Here is a 15515-nt window from a genome sequence, read left to right on the forward strand (position 1 = left end):
TACCTCAACATTTAAATTCAGATCAGTCAGTTGCACAATTCTGACCTCATACCATCCACTAAAACATTTAATAATTTTATGATTGACAGAGTGTTTAGTAAATCTGTCAGTGATATGTAAATCAGTCTTTCAGGTTTAATTTCATCACACAAACCAGACAATTTCAGATATAGGAATAAACATGGGGCATATTTTGAGGACATATTGTTTGGACTTTATACAGGGGGCCCTAGTGTTATCCAAATAACCCAAAATAACCCCTGTTCAACTGAAACTGTTCCTAGTGGCTCTAATTTATAGGTATTTTAATGAAGAAGAAAAAAATTCAATCCAAAAAGCAACTTTCTTCCCACCAGCTCAGATCCGTCCTCATGATGTTAAATACTGGTAAAACACAAAAGCCAGTTGAAACTTGAAGTACTGGTGTATCTCCACATTCCAAATGATATTACACGCCTTAAACCACCGTGGATTCTCATTGGCTATCGTAGGACCGAATGAACACGCCCACGATGGTTTATTTAGAGCGATAAGGCGGGGCATATTTCGGCCAATAAGAAACGAGAGGCGGCATGATCTCATGAATATTACAGCAACCGCTTTGTACACACTTATATTCAAGTTCACATAACAAGTTACCTCCTTCTGCACTCACTCAGGTCCACAGCCGGGCTCAAGACCAACCTATATCAGGCTTACCTAACGACAGCACAGCAAAATGTCAGAGAAGCTTCCATTCAAAGTTGGTTAGTATAAGTTTATTTGATTATTGACTTTAGATCATGCTCGATGCTGTTCTGCACACAATCATGTTTTTGCCGCCAATGCTAATTAGCTAATTCCACCGTAGTGATTTCTAGTAAGCGCTCTAATGGACTCTCGATAAAGCATACGATTCTCTGCAAAAGGGTCTTGAGTTGTATTTTTGATCGAGCATGGATTGCTGCAGATCATCAGTTGCTAGTGCTTATGTATCACATGGCAGTAGAGGCGTCATTGTCAGCACTGCCTTGCACGAGACGCACTATTGCAAACCCAGCCCCATAAAACCACTGTTCGCGCAGTTAATATGTCTAGTTTATTACTATAACCGTTTTGTGCTTACTCACAAAGTAGTGTAAATGATTTTATATCTAACACCTGTCAAACAAGCTAACGTGGTTCCATTCGGAAGACAGGAAGAAGAAAGTTTGGAAGTTGTAGTTTTTTGCGTGCGCTGTAGAATGTCCACCGCATGAGATTTCCTGCACTTTTGGACTACATTTCCCATAATGCAGTAGTCAAGCGCGCCGCCACTTTTCGTTGATCGTAGTCATTCATTTTTGAGAATCGGTTCTTTTGAACAATTCGTTCGGTTCATAAAATGGCTCAGCTATTCTTACGTCATCAAGTGGACCCTGAAACCCCGACCTTAATGCTTGAAACGTTCATGTAGGAAAATAATGCTGTTTATTACAACTTTTCAGTCATGCTTTTATTAATAGTTGTTAATAGTAATTTTATTCCTCTTAGTTCCGTTTGTTGTAAACCCTTGAACTTAGTCACTTAGAGCCTAAATATGATTTGTGTGTTACATTAAACAATATTAAAATAATTCAAAAATAATTTAATTAATTTATTACAGCACTATTTCATAAAATAGTGTTTTATAAAACTAGCTGTACTTCGTTTAATGTTGTGCGCTAAAAAGGTATACTTTCAATTGCGTTCTTGCGTCGCGTTTAGTCGCACGTCAGCGCAGTCAGGACTTGGCACCTGTTCCTCAGGCTTTCGCAGCAAACATCTCTGATGTTCTCTGTGCAGATAAGGCACAAGTAATTCAATGGTAAATCCAGCTGGACTTTGCTCCCTAGTCTTAAGAGATCAGAGTTCAGTTTTTCAAAATCAGTGAATGAAATGTCAAAGTGCACCAGTACTGCACTCTTATTTATTAATAGCCCATTCTGAAGGCATCTTACAAGGTTTCCATGGTCAGTGGAAAACCTGGAATTAACAGGAATAGGAAAATTATGGAAATCGGTAACAGTCACTGAAATTGGAAATTCACTTTCCTAACCACCGTCTTCATATTAAACTAAACAACTACTCTTGCTAGTGTGTTTTCCTCCATGTCTGCAGTGGTAATAACCCTGGTAGTAAAATATAATTAGTGCAGACTGAGAAAATGAATATCCTTTCGGTTGCCTATTGGTTAAGTGTGCATATGAAACCAAGCACCATCTCCTCAACCAGTTCAAGACGCGTTAGGTATGTGGTTTTGGGTGTCATCTGTTGAATTCCTATCCTAGATGTCCAAATATGAGACTGACGCTTTAAAGAGCGCTTTAACTTGCACGGTATAATGGGATTTGTTGTTACTGTTTACCTGTGCTCTCAAATGCATTAGTGAAAGTTTACATAATCTGTACTAGTTTGGCTGTTTAATTTAATCATTCTTTCCGTTTGAATTTTTTATGCATAATCTGTTGTCATTTTCTCTCGGTCCAGCTGATATCAGCCTGGCTGAGTGGGGACGTAAAGCCATCGACATAGCTGAGAATGAGATGCCGGGTCTGATGAAGATGAGGGAGCTCTACAGCCAGACCAAAACCCTGAAGGGCGCTCGCATCGCAGGCTGCTTGCACATGACTCTGCAGACCGCTGTGCTCATTGAAACCCTGACCGCCCTCGGAGCTGAGGTGAGGGGTGCAAACACATATTTGTGTTAATAAATTGCATTTTGCACTAGGTTTGACGTTATTAGTTTATGAACTTAGTCTTTGTATGGAAAAATAACAGCATTAAAATTCTCCATTTGAGTAAATAATGACAGAATTTTCATTTTGTAGTGAAATATTACTTTAAAAAGGTTTAAAAATGTAAACTTGAAAAATTACTGAATGTGTAGTACTTTGCTAAGAAAAAAATTATATGGTTTGCTATATAGTTTTCTGGGTTTGTACAGTAGCTTTTTTGTTGCAGTAAATTAAAACGTTTATTCAGTAAGGATGCATTAAATTGATCAAAAGTGATAGTCATTTGTTGTTATTTCCATCTCAAATAAATGTTTTTTTTTTTTTTTTATAAACTTTCTATTCATTAAAGAATCCTGAAAAAGTCAGAAAAACATGAAGCAGCACAACTGTTTTCAACATTGATAATCACAAGAAGTGTTTCTTGATCAGCATATTAGAATGATTTCATGATGCTGAAGACTCAAGTAACGGTGCTGATCACAAGAATAAATTGCATTTTAAAACAGATTAAAATTGGAAACCATAATTTTAAATTATATTAATATTTCACCATATTTATTTACTATATTTTAGAATGCAGTCTTGGTGAGCATTAGAGCTTTCTTTCAAAAACATTTTTGAAAAATCTTACCAAACCTGTGTATGCCATGGTATATAAATACGAGTTTTCATATTATTATAATATGATTCCATCATTTTATCATGGCATGGCCAAAATAATTTGTTTGGAAAAGGACAGTACAGTTTCTTCACCTATTTGTCCTACTCTTAGATGCCTAACCTTGCCGTCTGACTGAAATGCATTGCTCTTCTTATCCTCTATTTCCTCTGTAAAACTGGAATTTCCCAGCCCAAGGCCATATTTTATCCAAAAAGTTATGAAACTAATGTATGAAGGCTGTGCATGTCACATGCTCTCATTCCTTCTCCTTGATCTCTGTCTGCTCCAGGTCCAGTGGTCCAGCTGTAACATCTTCTCTACCCAGGATCATGCAGCAGCAGCCATCGCTAAATCTGGCGTTCCAGGTAACAGGTGTTGGTGTGCTAGACTGCTGCAGTCCTGCCCACTGTTTGCTCTAAAGCTGCGTAATCAAGTGTAGATAAGGAGAACTCAGAGTTTAGAGACACATCCAGCTTAAAGCATGTGCTGGGTAAACCTAGAATCAGCACAAATGGGTTAAATCTTTAGATTTGACTCAACATTTTTGAAGAACTAACATGCAAGAGCATGCAGGCAAAGATCACATTATGAACATCATCATAACAGCTTTCAGTTGATGAAAGACTTTCCCATGCAGTTTTTAAACACTGAACTCTTGAAAGGGATACAAGCTGAATGATTTTTAGAGTTCAAAAATGTTAAACGTTTTATAAAAGATTGCAAAACATTTATTTAACAACATCAAACCGATTTTTAGCCTGTGCTTTTCCGGTGTAAGATGCTTATTTTAAGTCTCTTCTCGGGCAGTGACTTCAGTGCTCCAATAAGCATAACATGAACATCTGTTATAATAACATCAAACATATTGGATCTGATTAAACTTATCAATACTTTTAAGTATTACTTTCAAGATGCAATAGAATGAACTCAAAATATCTTTATCATCAACATGTCTCTCTCTCTGTCTGCTGTCTGGGATGGATTTGTTTTTCACTGATCATAGTTCATTTTGAGATTGCCTTCTCCACAAAGGATAAGCCTAAATACAGTGCTGCCTAAGAACTTGGCTTTAAGAAGGTATTTGAGTTAGCAGCGTAATTATGCTGACAGCCTTTTGTAATCACTTTCGTGTTGCCAGCACTATGATGTATTAAAATGCTGCTTACTAGCTCTCTAGGTTGTGGAACAGAGCCATATATTACTTTTTAATTTAGACCTTTATACATTGGGGGTTTTGAGACTAAGTTGCGGATGCAGCTTATAGGTTTGAATTAGTGCTAATGCAGACTTATTTGAAGATAGAAAATATTCAAATGTTTATAAACGGCACGGTATTATCTGATATTTCAGTGACAGTAGCGTGAATAACATGCACTACTGTTTAAAATTTTGGGGTCAGTAAGATTTTGTTCGTAATGTTTCTACAAATTCTGTAATGCTCACCAAGGCTAAATATACAGGTATTTGATCAAAAATACAATGTTTTCTATTGTAATATATTTTAAAGTGTTATTTTTTTCTGTGATCCAAAGATGAATTCCAGTCTTCAGTGTCACATGATCCTTCAGAAATCATTCTGATTTGCTGCTCAAGAAACATTTCTTATATCTTATTCTTATCTTATTATCAGGGTTGGAAACAGTTTTACATTTTTTTTTTTTTTTTTTTTTACTAAAACAATTTCAGTTTTCAATAGAGAGTTCAAAAGAACAGCATTTATTTGAAATATAAATCTTTTATAACATTAATATTTTACTGTCACTTTTAATATAATGTGTCCTTGCCGAATAAAAGTATAAATATCTTTAAAAAAAAGACTGACCCCAAACTTTTGAATTGATTAGCTGCCTTTGCATGAACTTTTCCATACTTGGAAGTAATACGGTTTTATAGCATTTCATGTGAACCTATTGGTGTCATTTATAGTGATGATAGTAGGTGATTGTTACTTGTATCTATTGCTTATGTAACAGCATTTCTCAACTAACTGTTGCACCAGCTAGAAAATAATTACACATTAAATCCATATTTAGAGCTTGTTGTGATTCCAAAAAGAGCAGATTTTCAGCTATTGATAACATTTTGCTCACTTTGCACTTATTCTGGCAAAGAACCATTTACTTGTAACGTTTATTCATGTAAAATTGCAAATTTATTTTTATGTGAGGGAGGTAAATATGAGTTAAGTTTGAAAAATAATATGAAAATAACCACTAACAAACTTTGCAAACCCAGTGAACAGCTCATCCATTTCAATAATATTTGTAGCAGCTAGTTACACAATTATATCTGTGTCTAATGTGCGTGTGTGTTGTTTGTGCGTTGTAGTGTATGCTTGGAAGGGAGAGACCGATGAAGAGTATGTGTGGTGCATAGAGCAGACCATCTACTTCAAGGACGGTCAGCCTCTCAACATGATCCTGGACGACGGTGGAGACCTGACCAATCTGGTGCATCAGAAATACCCCAAACTGCTTGCAGGTCTGTGTTTGTTCTGTCATCAACTTCTCACCCTCATCCTGAACAGCCAGAGGTCACGAAGGGTCATTCAGACTACATTGCCTCAGTTACTATCATTAGTAATAACAGTACTTCTGGCCTGCTGATGCTCATCATTTAGTTGTACTGTACTGCTGTTTAATGGCCACTAGATGGCAGGCCAATCTGTGATCAATCTGCTCTATTCTTGACTAAGCAAAGAAAGCAAGCATTATTGTGTAGTATAGTGCAGTCTTAGAAAACTGAAAAGCATAGATAACCATAAAAGGATTTAGAGGTATCCGTTGTTGTATTTGATAGTCATGTGGTGTTAGTTTTACGCTATAAATGTTGTCAAATTTTAATAGGTCAAATTTGTGAGGCTGCTCTATTTGACCTCTGACCTTTGGTAGGGTTAAGAATCTGAGCTGGTAACACAAAGTTCACATGGATTCCTGCAGTTAGTGAACTCTAAATAGCATTGGATATAAAACTCATGCTAAATGTTGCTTGCCTCCTATGAAGTAAAGGTGTGTTTAATTATCTCTTTTTTCATACTCTACCGTTTAGTAGTTTGGGTTAGTATGTTTTTTTTGTTTTTGTTTTTTTTCAAAGAATTATTGCTTTTATTCAGCAGGGATGCTTTAAATTGACCAAAAGTGACTGTAAAAACAGTAATAATGTTACAAAAGATTTCTATTTCAGATAAGTGCGGTTCTTTTGACCTTTCTGTTCTTCAATTGATCTTGAGAGAAATGTATCACAGTTTCCTCAAACATATGAAGCAGCACAACTGTTTTCAACATTGATTGATTATTATAAGAAATAATTCATCAGTTTCATTTTAAAATATAAAACAATTTGAAAATGTAGTAATATTTTGCAAGATTACTGTTTTTACTGTCTATTGGATCAAATAAACACAACCTTGGTGAGCATGAACTACTACTTTCAAAAACATTCCAAACTTTTGAACGGTAGTGTAGGTAAACTTTCTTAAATATAAAAGAAAGTGATGCCTGGGTAATAAAGAGGAAAAATAAACCCTACAAGCTTCATATTGTTTCTAAGGGCCTGAAATGGGGTCTTTCTGCCACTCCTGCTTATGGCGGGTGAATGTAGACAAATTAAATTACAGTCCATAATTATTCATAACCGACCATGAAATGACTCAAATTTTATGCATTGGATAGACTGGAAATATCTTGGAATTTTAAATGTTCTTTTTCCCATTCATGGAATTTTCGATGATATTAGATAATTGTATCATAGAAAATAAAATAAAAATTTCACGTTTTATTTGTAATATGTGTTCTATTTACATTCAGTATTCTTTCTTTTTTTGAGTGTGATAACCGTATTAAAAAAGTTAACCAGTTATTGCATGTGACTAGAAAAGTCATGGAAAATCCTGTTAATTCATTGGTCAGTAAGTGCAGGAAACCTGAATAGATGCTACACAAAGTGTAGAAGGGAAATATTTTTATCAAATCATTTTATTGACTTTTTGTTTCATTTAATAACTTAATTACTTAAAGTACTGCCCCTGACATATAAGATAAACAATAAATGGTTAACAGTCATTAAAGTGATACTCCACCCCAAAATCAAAATTTGTCACTAATCACTTACCCCCACGTCTTTCCAAACCCGTAAAAGCTTCATTCGTCTTCGGAACACAATTTAATACATTTTAGATGAAAATCGGGAGGCTTGTGACTGTCCCATTGACTGCATAGTAAATTGCACTGTCAAGGTCCATAAAAGTATGAAAAACGTGGTCAAAACAGTCCATCTGCCAGCAGACGTGCAATCTGAATTTTATGATGCGACGAGAACACTTTGTGTGCAAAAAAAAGACAAAATATTGACTTTATTCAACTTTTTCTGCTCCTCAGTGACACTTCCTGCAAGCGCGTTCATGAGTTCGCTAGCAGAGCACATCGCAAGCATGCCTCGGATAACGCAGCACGTAAACGCCGTGACCTACTGACGGCGAGGCCAGCGCACACCGTAAACAGCTTTACGTGCTGCGTCATCTGAGGCGTGCTTGCGTCATGCTCTGAAAATGAACTCGTGAACCCGCTTGCAGGAAGTGTCACGGAGGAGCAGAAAAAGTTGAATAAAGTCGGGTTTTATGGGTTTGGAACGACATGGGGGTAAGTGATTAATGACCATTTTCATTTTGGGGTGGAGTATCCCTTTAAGATGTTGGCTATTACTGTGTCTGGTACGCAGTATTGACCAAAATGTGTTTTATATTTAACATTATGGCACAGATTTTTAATGTTTTCCATTACATATGCACAGGACATGATTTTGTCTCTCGCAGCATCAAACTTAAAGTTAATAGCCGGTCTCTCTGAGAAACTGTACAAAAATCAAGACCTGCAGTGACTTTGCTCTGCGTATTCTCATTTCGTGTGGCTTAACGCCAGAAATGTTTCCACATGGAGTTATGATAATACTTTTGGCTTCCAAGATACAGTATATTTTCCGCTAAAGTTGTCATAAGATATCTGACAGTCACTAATCTTTCCTTAAGTAGGCGCTTGAAATGTCTTTGATTTGATTCGGTCACATCAGAGGGTCAAGCTAAGCTATGCGATAAATAAAATTTATCAGCCAACTAGTAAGTTCAACATTCCTTCCAGACAGATGCGCTGAGCAGGATTTTCTGGGTCTTTAACATTTGCAAAATGTCTCTTTGTGGTTTCTCTCTCAGGAATCAAGGGCATCTCTGAGGAGACCACCACAGGAGTTCACAACCTCTACAAGATGCTGAAGAATGGGGAACTAAAAGTTCCTGCCATCAATGTCAACGACTCCGTTACTAAGGTAATCCTTTATTACAAGCATATAATATCATTACATGGTGTTGTCCGGTTATTTGATGGTCTGTTTTGTTCACAGACAAATGTGAGCACATTATGCATGGTTATAATATTATATGGCTGTTGTAAATTAAAGTATTTATTTGGGAACAACTTATTTTCCCACTCCCTGCAGAGTAAGTTTGACAACCTGTACGGCTGCCGTGAGTCTCTGATTGACGGCATCAAGCGTGCCACAGATGTGATGATTGCCGGTAAGGTGGCAGTTGTGGCCGGGTACGGTGACGTGGGTAAGGGCTGTGTTCAGGCCCTGCGAGGGTTCGGTGCCAGAGTCATCGTCACAGAGATCGATCCCATCAACGCTCTGCAGGCGGCTATGGAGGGTATGTTTTCTGTGTGTGTGCGCATGTTTATGTGGTTTGAGGACACAAAATTGTATAATGACATGGGTATGATATGGGTATTTCAATGTGAAGGTGATTTATGAGAACACTTTCTGTGCCCCCGTAATTCAAAAGGCTTAAAAAAACATACTAAATGGAATAAGTCTAAAAATGCAGAAAGTGTCCTGTGAGGGGTACGTTTAGTTGTAGGGCGATAGAAAATACAGTTTGTGGAGTATAAAAACCATTACGCCTATGGAGGGTACCCGTAAACCATAAAAAATACTCTGTGTGTGTTTCATCATCATTCAGCATAAGATATATCCATGTAAAAATGAAACAACATGCTTATTAAAAAATATAAAAGAATAAGTACAGGTTAGAATATGTGATCATACTAACTTTTATTATATTTTAAATGACCAAAAATGTCTTTCTGGTTTAAAGAATAGTAGCATAGACTGATCATTTTGAAGATCTAAAATTACAAATAATTAATATTTTGGGGGCTGTACTGTGATCCTTAGTCTTTTAATAACATCTAATGATTCTGGTTCTAAATATGCTTGACAAGATTTGTTTTATAAACTCTTTTTGTGAATTTTTGTAAAAATTTTACCGAATTGTTTTGTAAGTCATGGTAAAAATGCATGATGGTCATTATTTTTGACCAGAAAATAAATAAATAAAATAAACAGGACACATTCAAATGTATGGAAAAGGTGTTTTGAACTTTTGTTGTTTTGAAATGCCCCTTTCATCTCTTACTTGAGTATATTATTATAATTTCTGTATGTGTGTGTGTTATATATATATTGACACACACTTGTAAAATAAAAATTTAGATATTTGAAATAATTGTATATAATAATAATAATAATAATAATAATAATAATATTATTATTATTATTAATAATATTTGTTACATTTTTATTATAATTGTTGATTTTATTATTGATAGGCCACTTTGTTCTCTATTGGCGAGCTATACTGGCTGTCGTACTTGTTAATGTTTTTTGTAGAAACTTAATTTTCCACATAGAAGTAAAAGAGCCCATTATGAACCAACGGTATGTTTTAAGGAGCTATATTTGGAAAGTTGATTTTTGTGTGTCTGATTGCCTTTGCATTTGGCTCTTGTTACACAGGCTATGAGGTGACCACCATGGATGAGGCCTGCAAAGAAGGAAACATCTTTGTGACAACCACTGGCTGTGAGGACATTATCCTTGGCAGGTTTGTATTGTGTTAATCAAATATGAACCAACTAACATGTCAAGCTAGAAAATGTGTTGCACTGCATTTAGTGTACCCTTGAGAACTGAGAAAATTCTATTTCCGATTTCAATTCCCGGTTTCGTTAATCATGCTTTTAGTTGGTTTAAAATGGAACAGATGGGAAATATTTCAAGAACGATTCTTGTAGCAATTTCAGCAGCTTTTTGCCCAATGATGAGGTCACTTTTGATTTCAGCAGGGAAGTAATAAATCAAAGTATTTATGGAACAACAGGTTATTACTCAATCAAATTTAATGTTTCTAGAAACATTAATGTCTTTATCTTGCCTTAGCCTCTTGGACATAGTTTGTCTGAGAAATACAAAAATTGTGGTTTATTGTGGACGGTTCACCTGTGCATGTTTTTTTTTTTTTTAAAGAAGAAATGTGTTAGTGTCTTCAGTCAAAGTGTAGGATGTTTGCTAGTGGCCAAATAGCTATTTCAGAAAACACAGTTTTGGCTCCACCCTGCTAGAAAATGCCGCTTTTCATAACCTTATCAATTCTAGACGTAGAAAATAAAATTGTTTTTTAATATGGCGCTTACCAAGGCTGTATTTATTTGGCACACAATAGTTAAATAATAATAGTAATGATGCTTGTTTTACTGATTACCATTGTTCAAAAGTTTTTGTGTTTTTTTTTTTTTGTCTTTAAACAGTCTCTTATGTTCATCAAGGCTATATTTATGTGATCAAATCTTCAGTAAAACCAGTAGTATTGTGACATTATTACAATTTAAAATAACAGTCTTTTAATTAAAATGTAATTTATTCTTATTGTTGCAAAGCTGAATTTTCTGCATCAAGTGCCACGTGATCCTTCAGAAATCATTCTAATATGCTGATTTGCAGATCAAAAAACGCCTTCTCATTATTATTATTATTATCAAAGTTGAAAAAGTCGGTTTTGATCAATTTAATGCATCCGCACTGAATAAAAGTGTTAATTTTTGGAGAAAAAAAATGTATTCCAGACACGGTAGTGTATTAATATTTATTTAGATTACGACCTCATGGTGTTCACACTCGAGCATTCAAACACAGCCCGACTCGTTTGACATCTTGCTAAAAAACTGAATTGAATTCTCACACTGTACGCCAAGTGCATATAAGGATGTCATCCGGCACAGCATGAAAGTTAGTCAACAATGAATCCTTTCAACATGGTGAAGTGGGGTTTCTGCTCGTAACAGGCGGGGAGATTCATGTGCGGTGGAAGGACCCCCGGGCCTGCGATCAAACATGCACAGCGTGAGATCTGGCCTGAGCCCGCTACATTATGCAGCGCTCGTTGGAGTTTCGTGTGCATATGCGCGCTGCTCTGTGCTTATCTGATGGTGAGCAGGCTGGTGGGTTCTGATGGGGGTGAGGGGCTCTGTGATAAATGGTCGGGATGAGGACACGCAGGGGCCAGTGGAGCACAGCTGCTGTTTGGTATTATCTACAGATGTGAGAACTGTGTCTTAGATTCTCTGGAAGTTTTCAGAACTGATGGGACATGTTTAAAGGCTGGCAATCTGCATATGTCTGTCTGGCACCAGTTAAGCAAATGCAGTCCAGAAATGGTTGAGGTGAAATATTTTGAACCTACATTTTTGCTTCAGCCTTGATTGCTTGGAAACATAATTGCCCACCTCTCCTAGAAAAGCCGCATCATTTGTTGGCTGAAGAATAAAAGATGCAGGTCGAGTTACTTGTCAAATATAATATTATGGATGGTGGTTTGTATAAAATGGCAAGGCAAACATCACAAATTTATTTAATGTTGATACAATTATGTTATAGATTATTGTTTTTGAAGTGGTTTGTTTTGGCTTTTACTTATTTGTGAACAGAATTTTGTGCCACAAGACGTTTGAAGTGTTGAAATGCTTTGACTAGAAATGTTGCTTGTCTTTGTCATTCACTCTATCAGGTAGTATAAAAAAACGTATTTTTTGTTTGTTTTTTTTCTTCCTCAGACACTTTGAGCAGATGAAGGACGACGCCATCGTCTGCAACATTGGCCACTTTGACTGTGAGATTGACATGAAGTGGCTGAATGAACATGCAGCGGAGAAAATCAACATCAAAGCTCAGGTATGAGATTAATGACTTGAGCGTTGAACCGTAATGAATGGTTTTTTTTCCTTTTTGTTAAGGATTTTATTTACTTTTACAATTAATTATTTTTTTTACAATTTTTTTTAAATTATTATTGGTTACACTATTTTAAGGTGTCTGTATAATTATACATTTAAGTACTGAGTAATATTAAATTGAAGACTTAACACTAGCTAATAGTTGTTGTTTTTTTATGTATACATCTTATTGTGGTTATACAGAACATTGTGTTTTTTGTTTTTATTTTTTTATTAGTAAATAAATTGCTTGCTTGCTGATCCATTCCATAGTTGGGAAATCCTACTTAAAATTTGCTTAAATGGTACAAAGATTTGTCTATATTGTAAATACAATTTTTAAAAAAGCCATGAATTCAAAACTGACCTCATTTGTTTCTAAATACACACTCCTGGCTTTATTGCAAACAACTCATCTGTGGCAGACATCACCAAACAGCCCTGCTTTCTGACCCATGATGGTCAACTCTAATCAGACTTGGACTAACTGTCCACTCTTTTATACAGGTTGACCGTTATCGCATGAAAAGTGGCCGTCACATCATTGTTTTGGCTGAGGGGCGTCTGGTGAACCTGGGCTGTGCCATGGGCCATCCGAGCTTTGTGATGAGCAACTCCTTCACCAACCAGGTCCTTGCCCAGATTGAGCTGTGGACCAACACCAGCAAATACCCACTGGGTGTTTACTTCCTGCCAAAGAGGGTACAGTAGCTTCATGTAGACTTTTATTGCAGATGGCATTGTACATTAATATGCACACTGATTATCCATGAATATTTACTGATTTTAAGAGTGTAGGTTTGCAAGCTTGCATAAAACAAGATGCAGATGTTTTGCATGCAAATCTTGGCAGAGAAGCTTAACAGATGATAATCAGAATATATGAGAGATATATGTATGTTTTCCTCATTATGTCTTTTGTGCATGTGTAGCTGGATGAGGAGGTGGCTGCCGCACACCTGGACAAGCTGGGAGTCAAACTGACTAAACTGACAGAGAAGCAAGCCAAATATTTGGGTCTGCCCCGCGACGGTCCCTTCAAAGCAGACCACTACCGCTACTAAGTAGCTTTGACCAATCGCAGCTTCAGCTGTGGATGAGGACAGACTACACGATCATTGGCAGTTGCGCCAGTTACCTTTACGACTGTAATAGTGCTTAATCGTGTCTCTCACTCTCATCACGAGTGCCTGCGAGCTCTCACCAAGGCCTTTTTGCATTGATATCAAGTTGTGAACACATTTGCATTCCTTGTTTTATTATACGGTTATGTTAAAAAAACAACACACAATTCTTCCATTTGGTCAGTTATTTGATGCCCCTCAATAAATTAACATGCTGGGACAGTTTGGTTCTTCCATGTCTTACTTTGAAATGTTTCCAGTCTGTCAGGTAACTATGAATTGAGCGAGGCTTGCCCGTTTTGGCCATGCATACTTTTGTAAACCCGTTAAGAGTAATGACAACTACGGGGGAAAAAGGAGTAATTTCTCTCTTAGCAGGATGTGAGTTTGAGCGGATTTGGGTAGCTTGTCCTGTTTTATTACATCCACTCATGAAGACCTGATGAAATAAATGTGGTGAATGACTGTAACTTGTTCAGCTGTTAATCCTTCATTTCAGCACAGCATGAAGAGACCGTGCTTCTCAACTGGTCAGATCCAGAAAAATGAGTAGTGATTTATCAGCGTTGCTACTGCTCATACGTGAGCTTAAGGATTTGAATGAACGCCTAAGCCCACATATTAAACTTCATTTGTTTTGTCTCAGACATGAATGATTGATTTAAAGGAATATGATAATTGCTGAAAATGACACAAAATGTCTATACAAGCTCTATTTTGGGATCTTACAGAGATTTGGGGGACTGCTATAAAAACTTAAATGAAGATTAGAAATCTTGCTTTGAAGCTTGCTGAAGTTGAACTAAAACAATTACTAAAACCAAAACTGAACTAGACAAATTAATATTAGAGAGAAAAACCTGCATACAAAAAATGTATATAATTGAAGTTATTAAAACTAAAATTACGAATAATATTAACGAACACTACAATTGTTTATAAATGATGCTAAAATAAGACTGGTAGTCACATGACAATGCACTAAAGACAATAGGTGTGTTCGACTTGAAGCGGCGCTGCGCAGAATGATCGGTGTATGACATAAAAGTACCGCGAGAGCGACAAGAGAGCAGATGGATCTTTGTGCTTTCGAACTGCTCTCGCGGTACTTTGATGTCATACACCGATCATTCTGCGCAGCGCCGCTTCAAGTCGAACACACCTAATGTTAGCACTGATTATGTACATTTACATTCGCATGAATAAGGCGATTATTTCCAATAATCAGAGTAAGGACTTAATCACATTATGATGTTTACATGTCAAGAGCAAAGCACTTCACTCCCGTTTACATGCAATTTCCATATTCTAAGAATTGTGGTTAATTTGTTACTGCCATATTCACATACCCATTACAGCACAGCACAAATTATGGACTCAGAAAGAGCGCAGGTGCGTTACTATCCGCTGTTTTAATTTATTTGACATCTAATGCAAAACACTTTTGTATGGTATTCCATGCTTTTTCGGCGCCGTAGAAATTCGTTTGCCTACGCTGCCGTCGTTTTACTCGCCGTTTCTGGAAGAGGGTAAGGAACTGGTGGCACCGGGATTGTGTTTTCCCCAGAAATGCGATGCTTTCTTCCCCGCCATCGTTTCTAATCTGTGTATTATTACAAGTGCGTGTCACGCCATTCATGTCCATCACGAGCACATGCACACTTTGGTCAGAGCGGCAATACTGCGATTAAGGTGTTTACGTGCCTCTATATTTCGATTAAAATCGGCGTACGCCACCTGTGTTAATACAGGTGTTAATATTATGCGTGCTGCGATTATGAGCTTAATCGCATTATTTAGATCGAAGTATTGCATTTACATGAGGTAAAGTTTAATCGCAATACTGTTAAAATCTCATTATAATCGCATTAAGATGGTGGTTTTTGCATAGACAAACACT

The 15515-nt window shown here is 36.6% G+C and overlaps 1 protein-coding gene across 1 annotated transcript; it reads left to right on the plus strand.

The window, feature by feature from the left end:
• Positions 1-587: 587 nt before the first annotated feature.
• Positions 588-14085, plus strand: ahcy (adenosylhomocysteinase). Its single transcript, XM_058779806.1, has 10 exons — positions 588-746; positions 2488-2678; positions 3686-3761; positions 5725-5877; positions 8600-8712; positions 8884-9091; positions 10240-10327; positions 12333-12450; positions 12999-13193; positions 13424-14085. The coding sequence occupies exons 1-10, from the start codon at positions 719-721 to the stop codon at positions 13553-13555; spliced, it is 1302 nt and encodes a 433-aa protein (XP_058635789.1). The 5' UTR covers positions 588-718; the 3' UTR covers positions 13556-14085.
• Positions 14086-15515: the final 1430 nt, after the last annotated feature.

Source organism: Onychostoma macrolepis, chromosome 06 (genome assembly GCF_012432095.1).
Source record: "Onychostoma macrolepis isolate SWU-2019 chromosome 06, ASM1243209v1, whole genome shotgun sequence".
In the NCBI taxonomy this organism is placed as follows: Eukaryota; Metazoa; Chordata; class Actinopteri; order Cypriniformes; family Cyprinidae; genus Onychostoma; species Onychostoma macrolepis.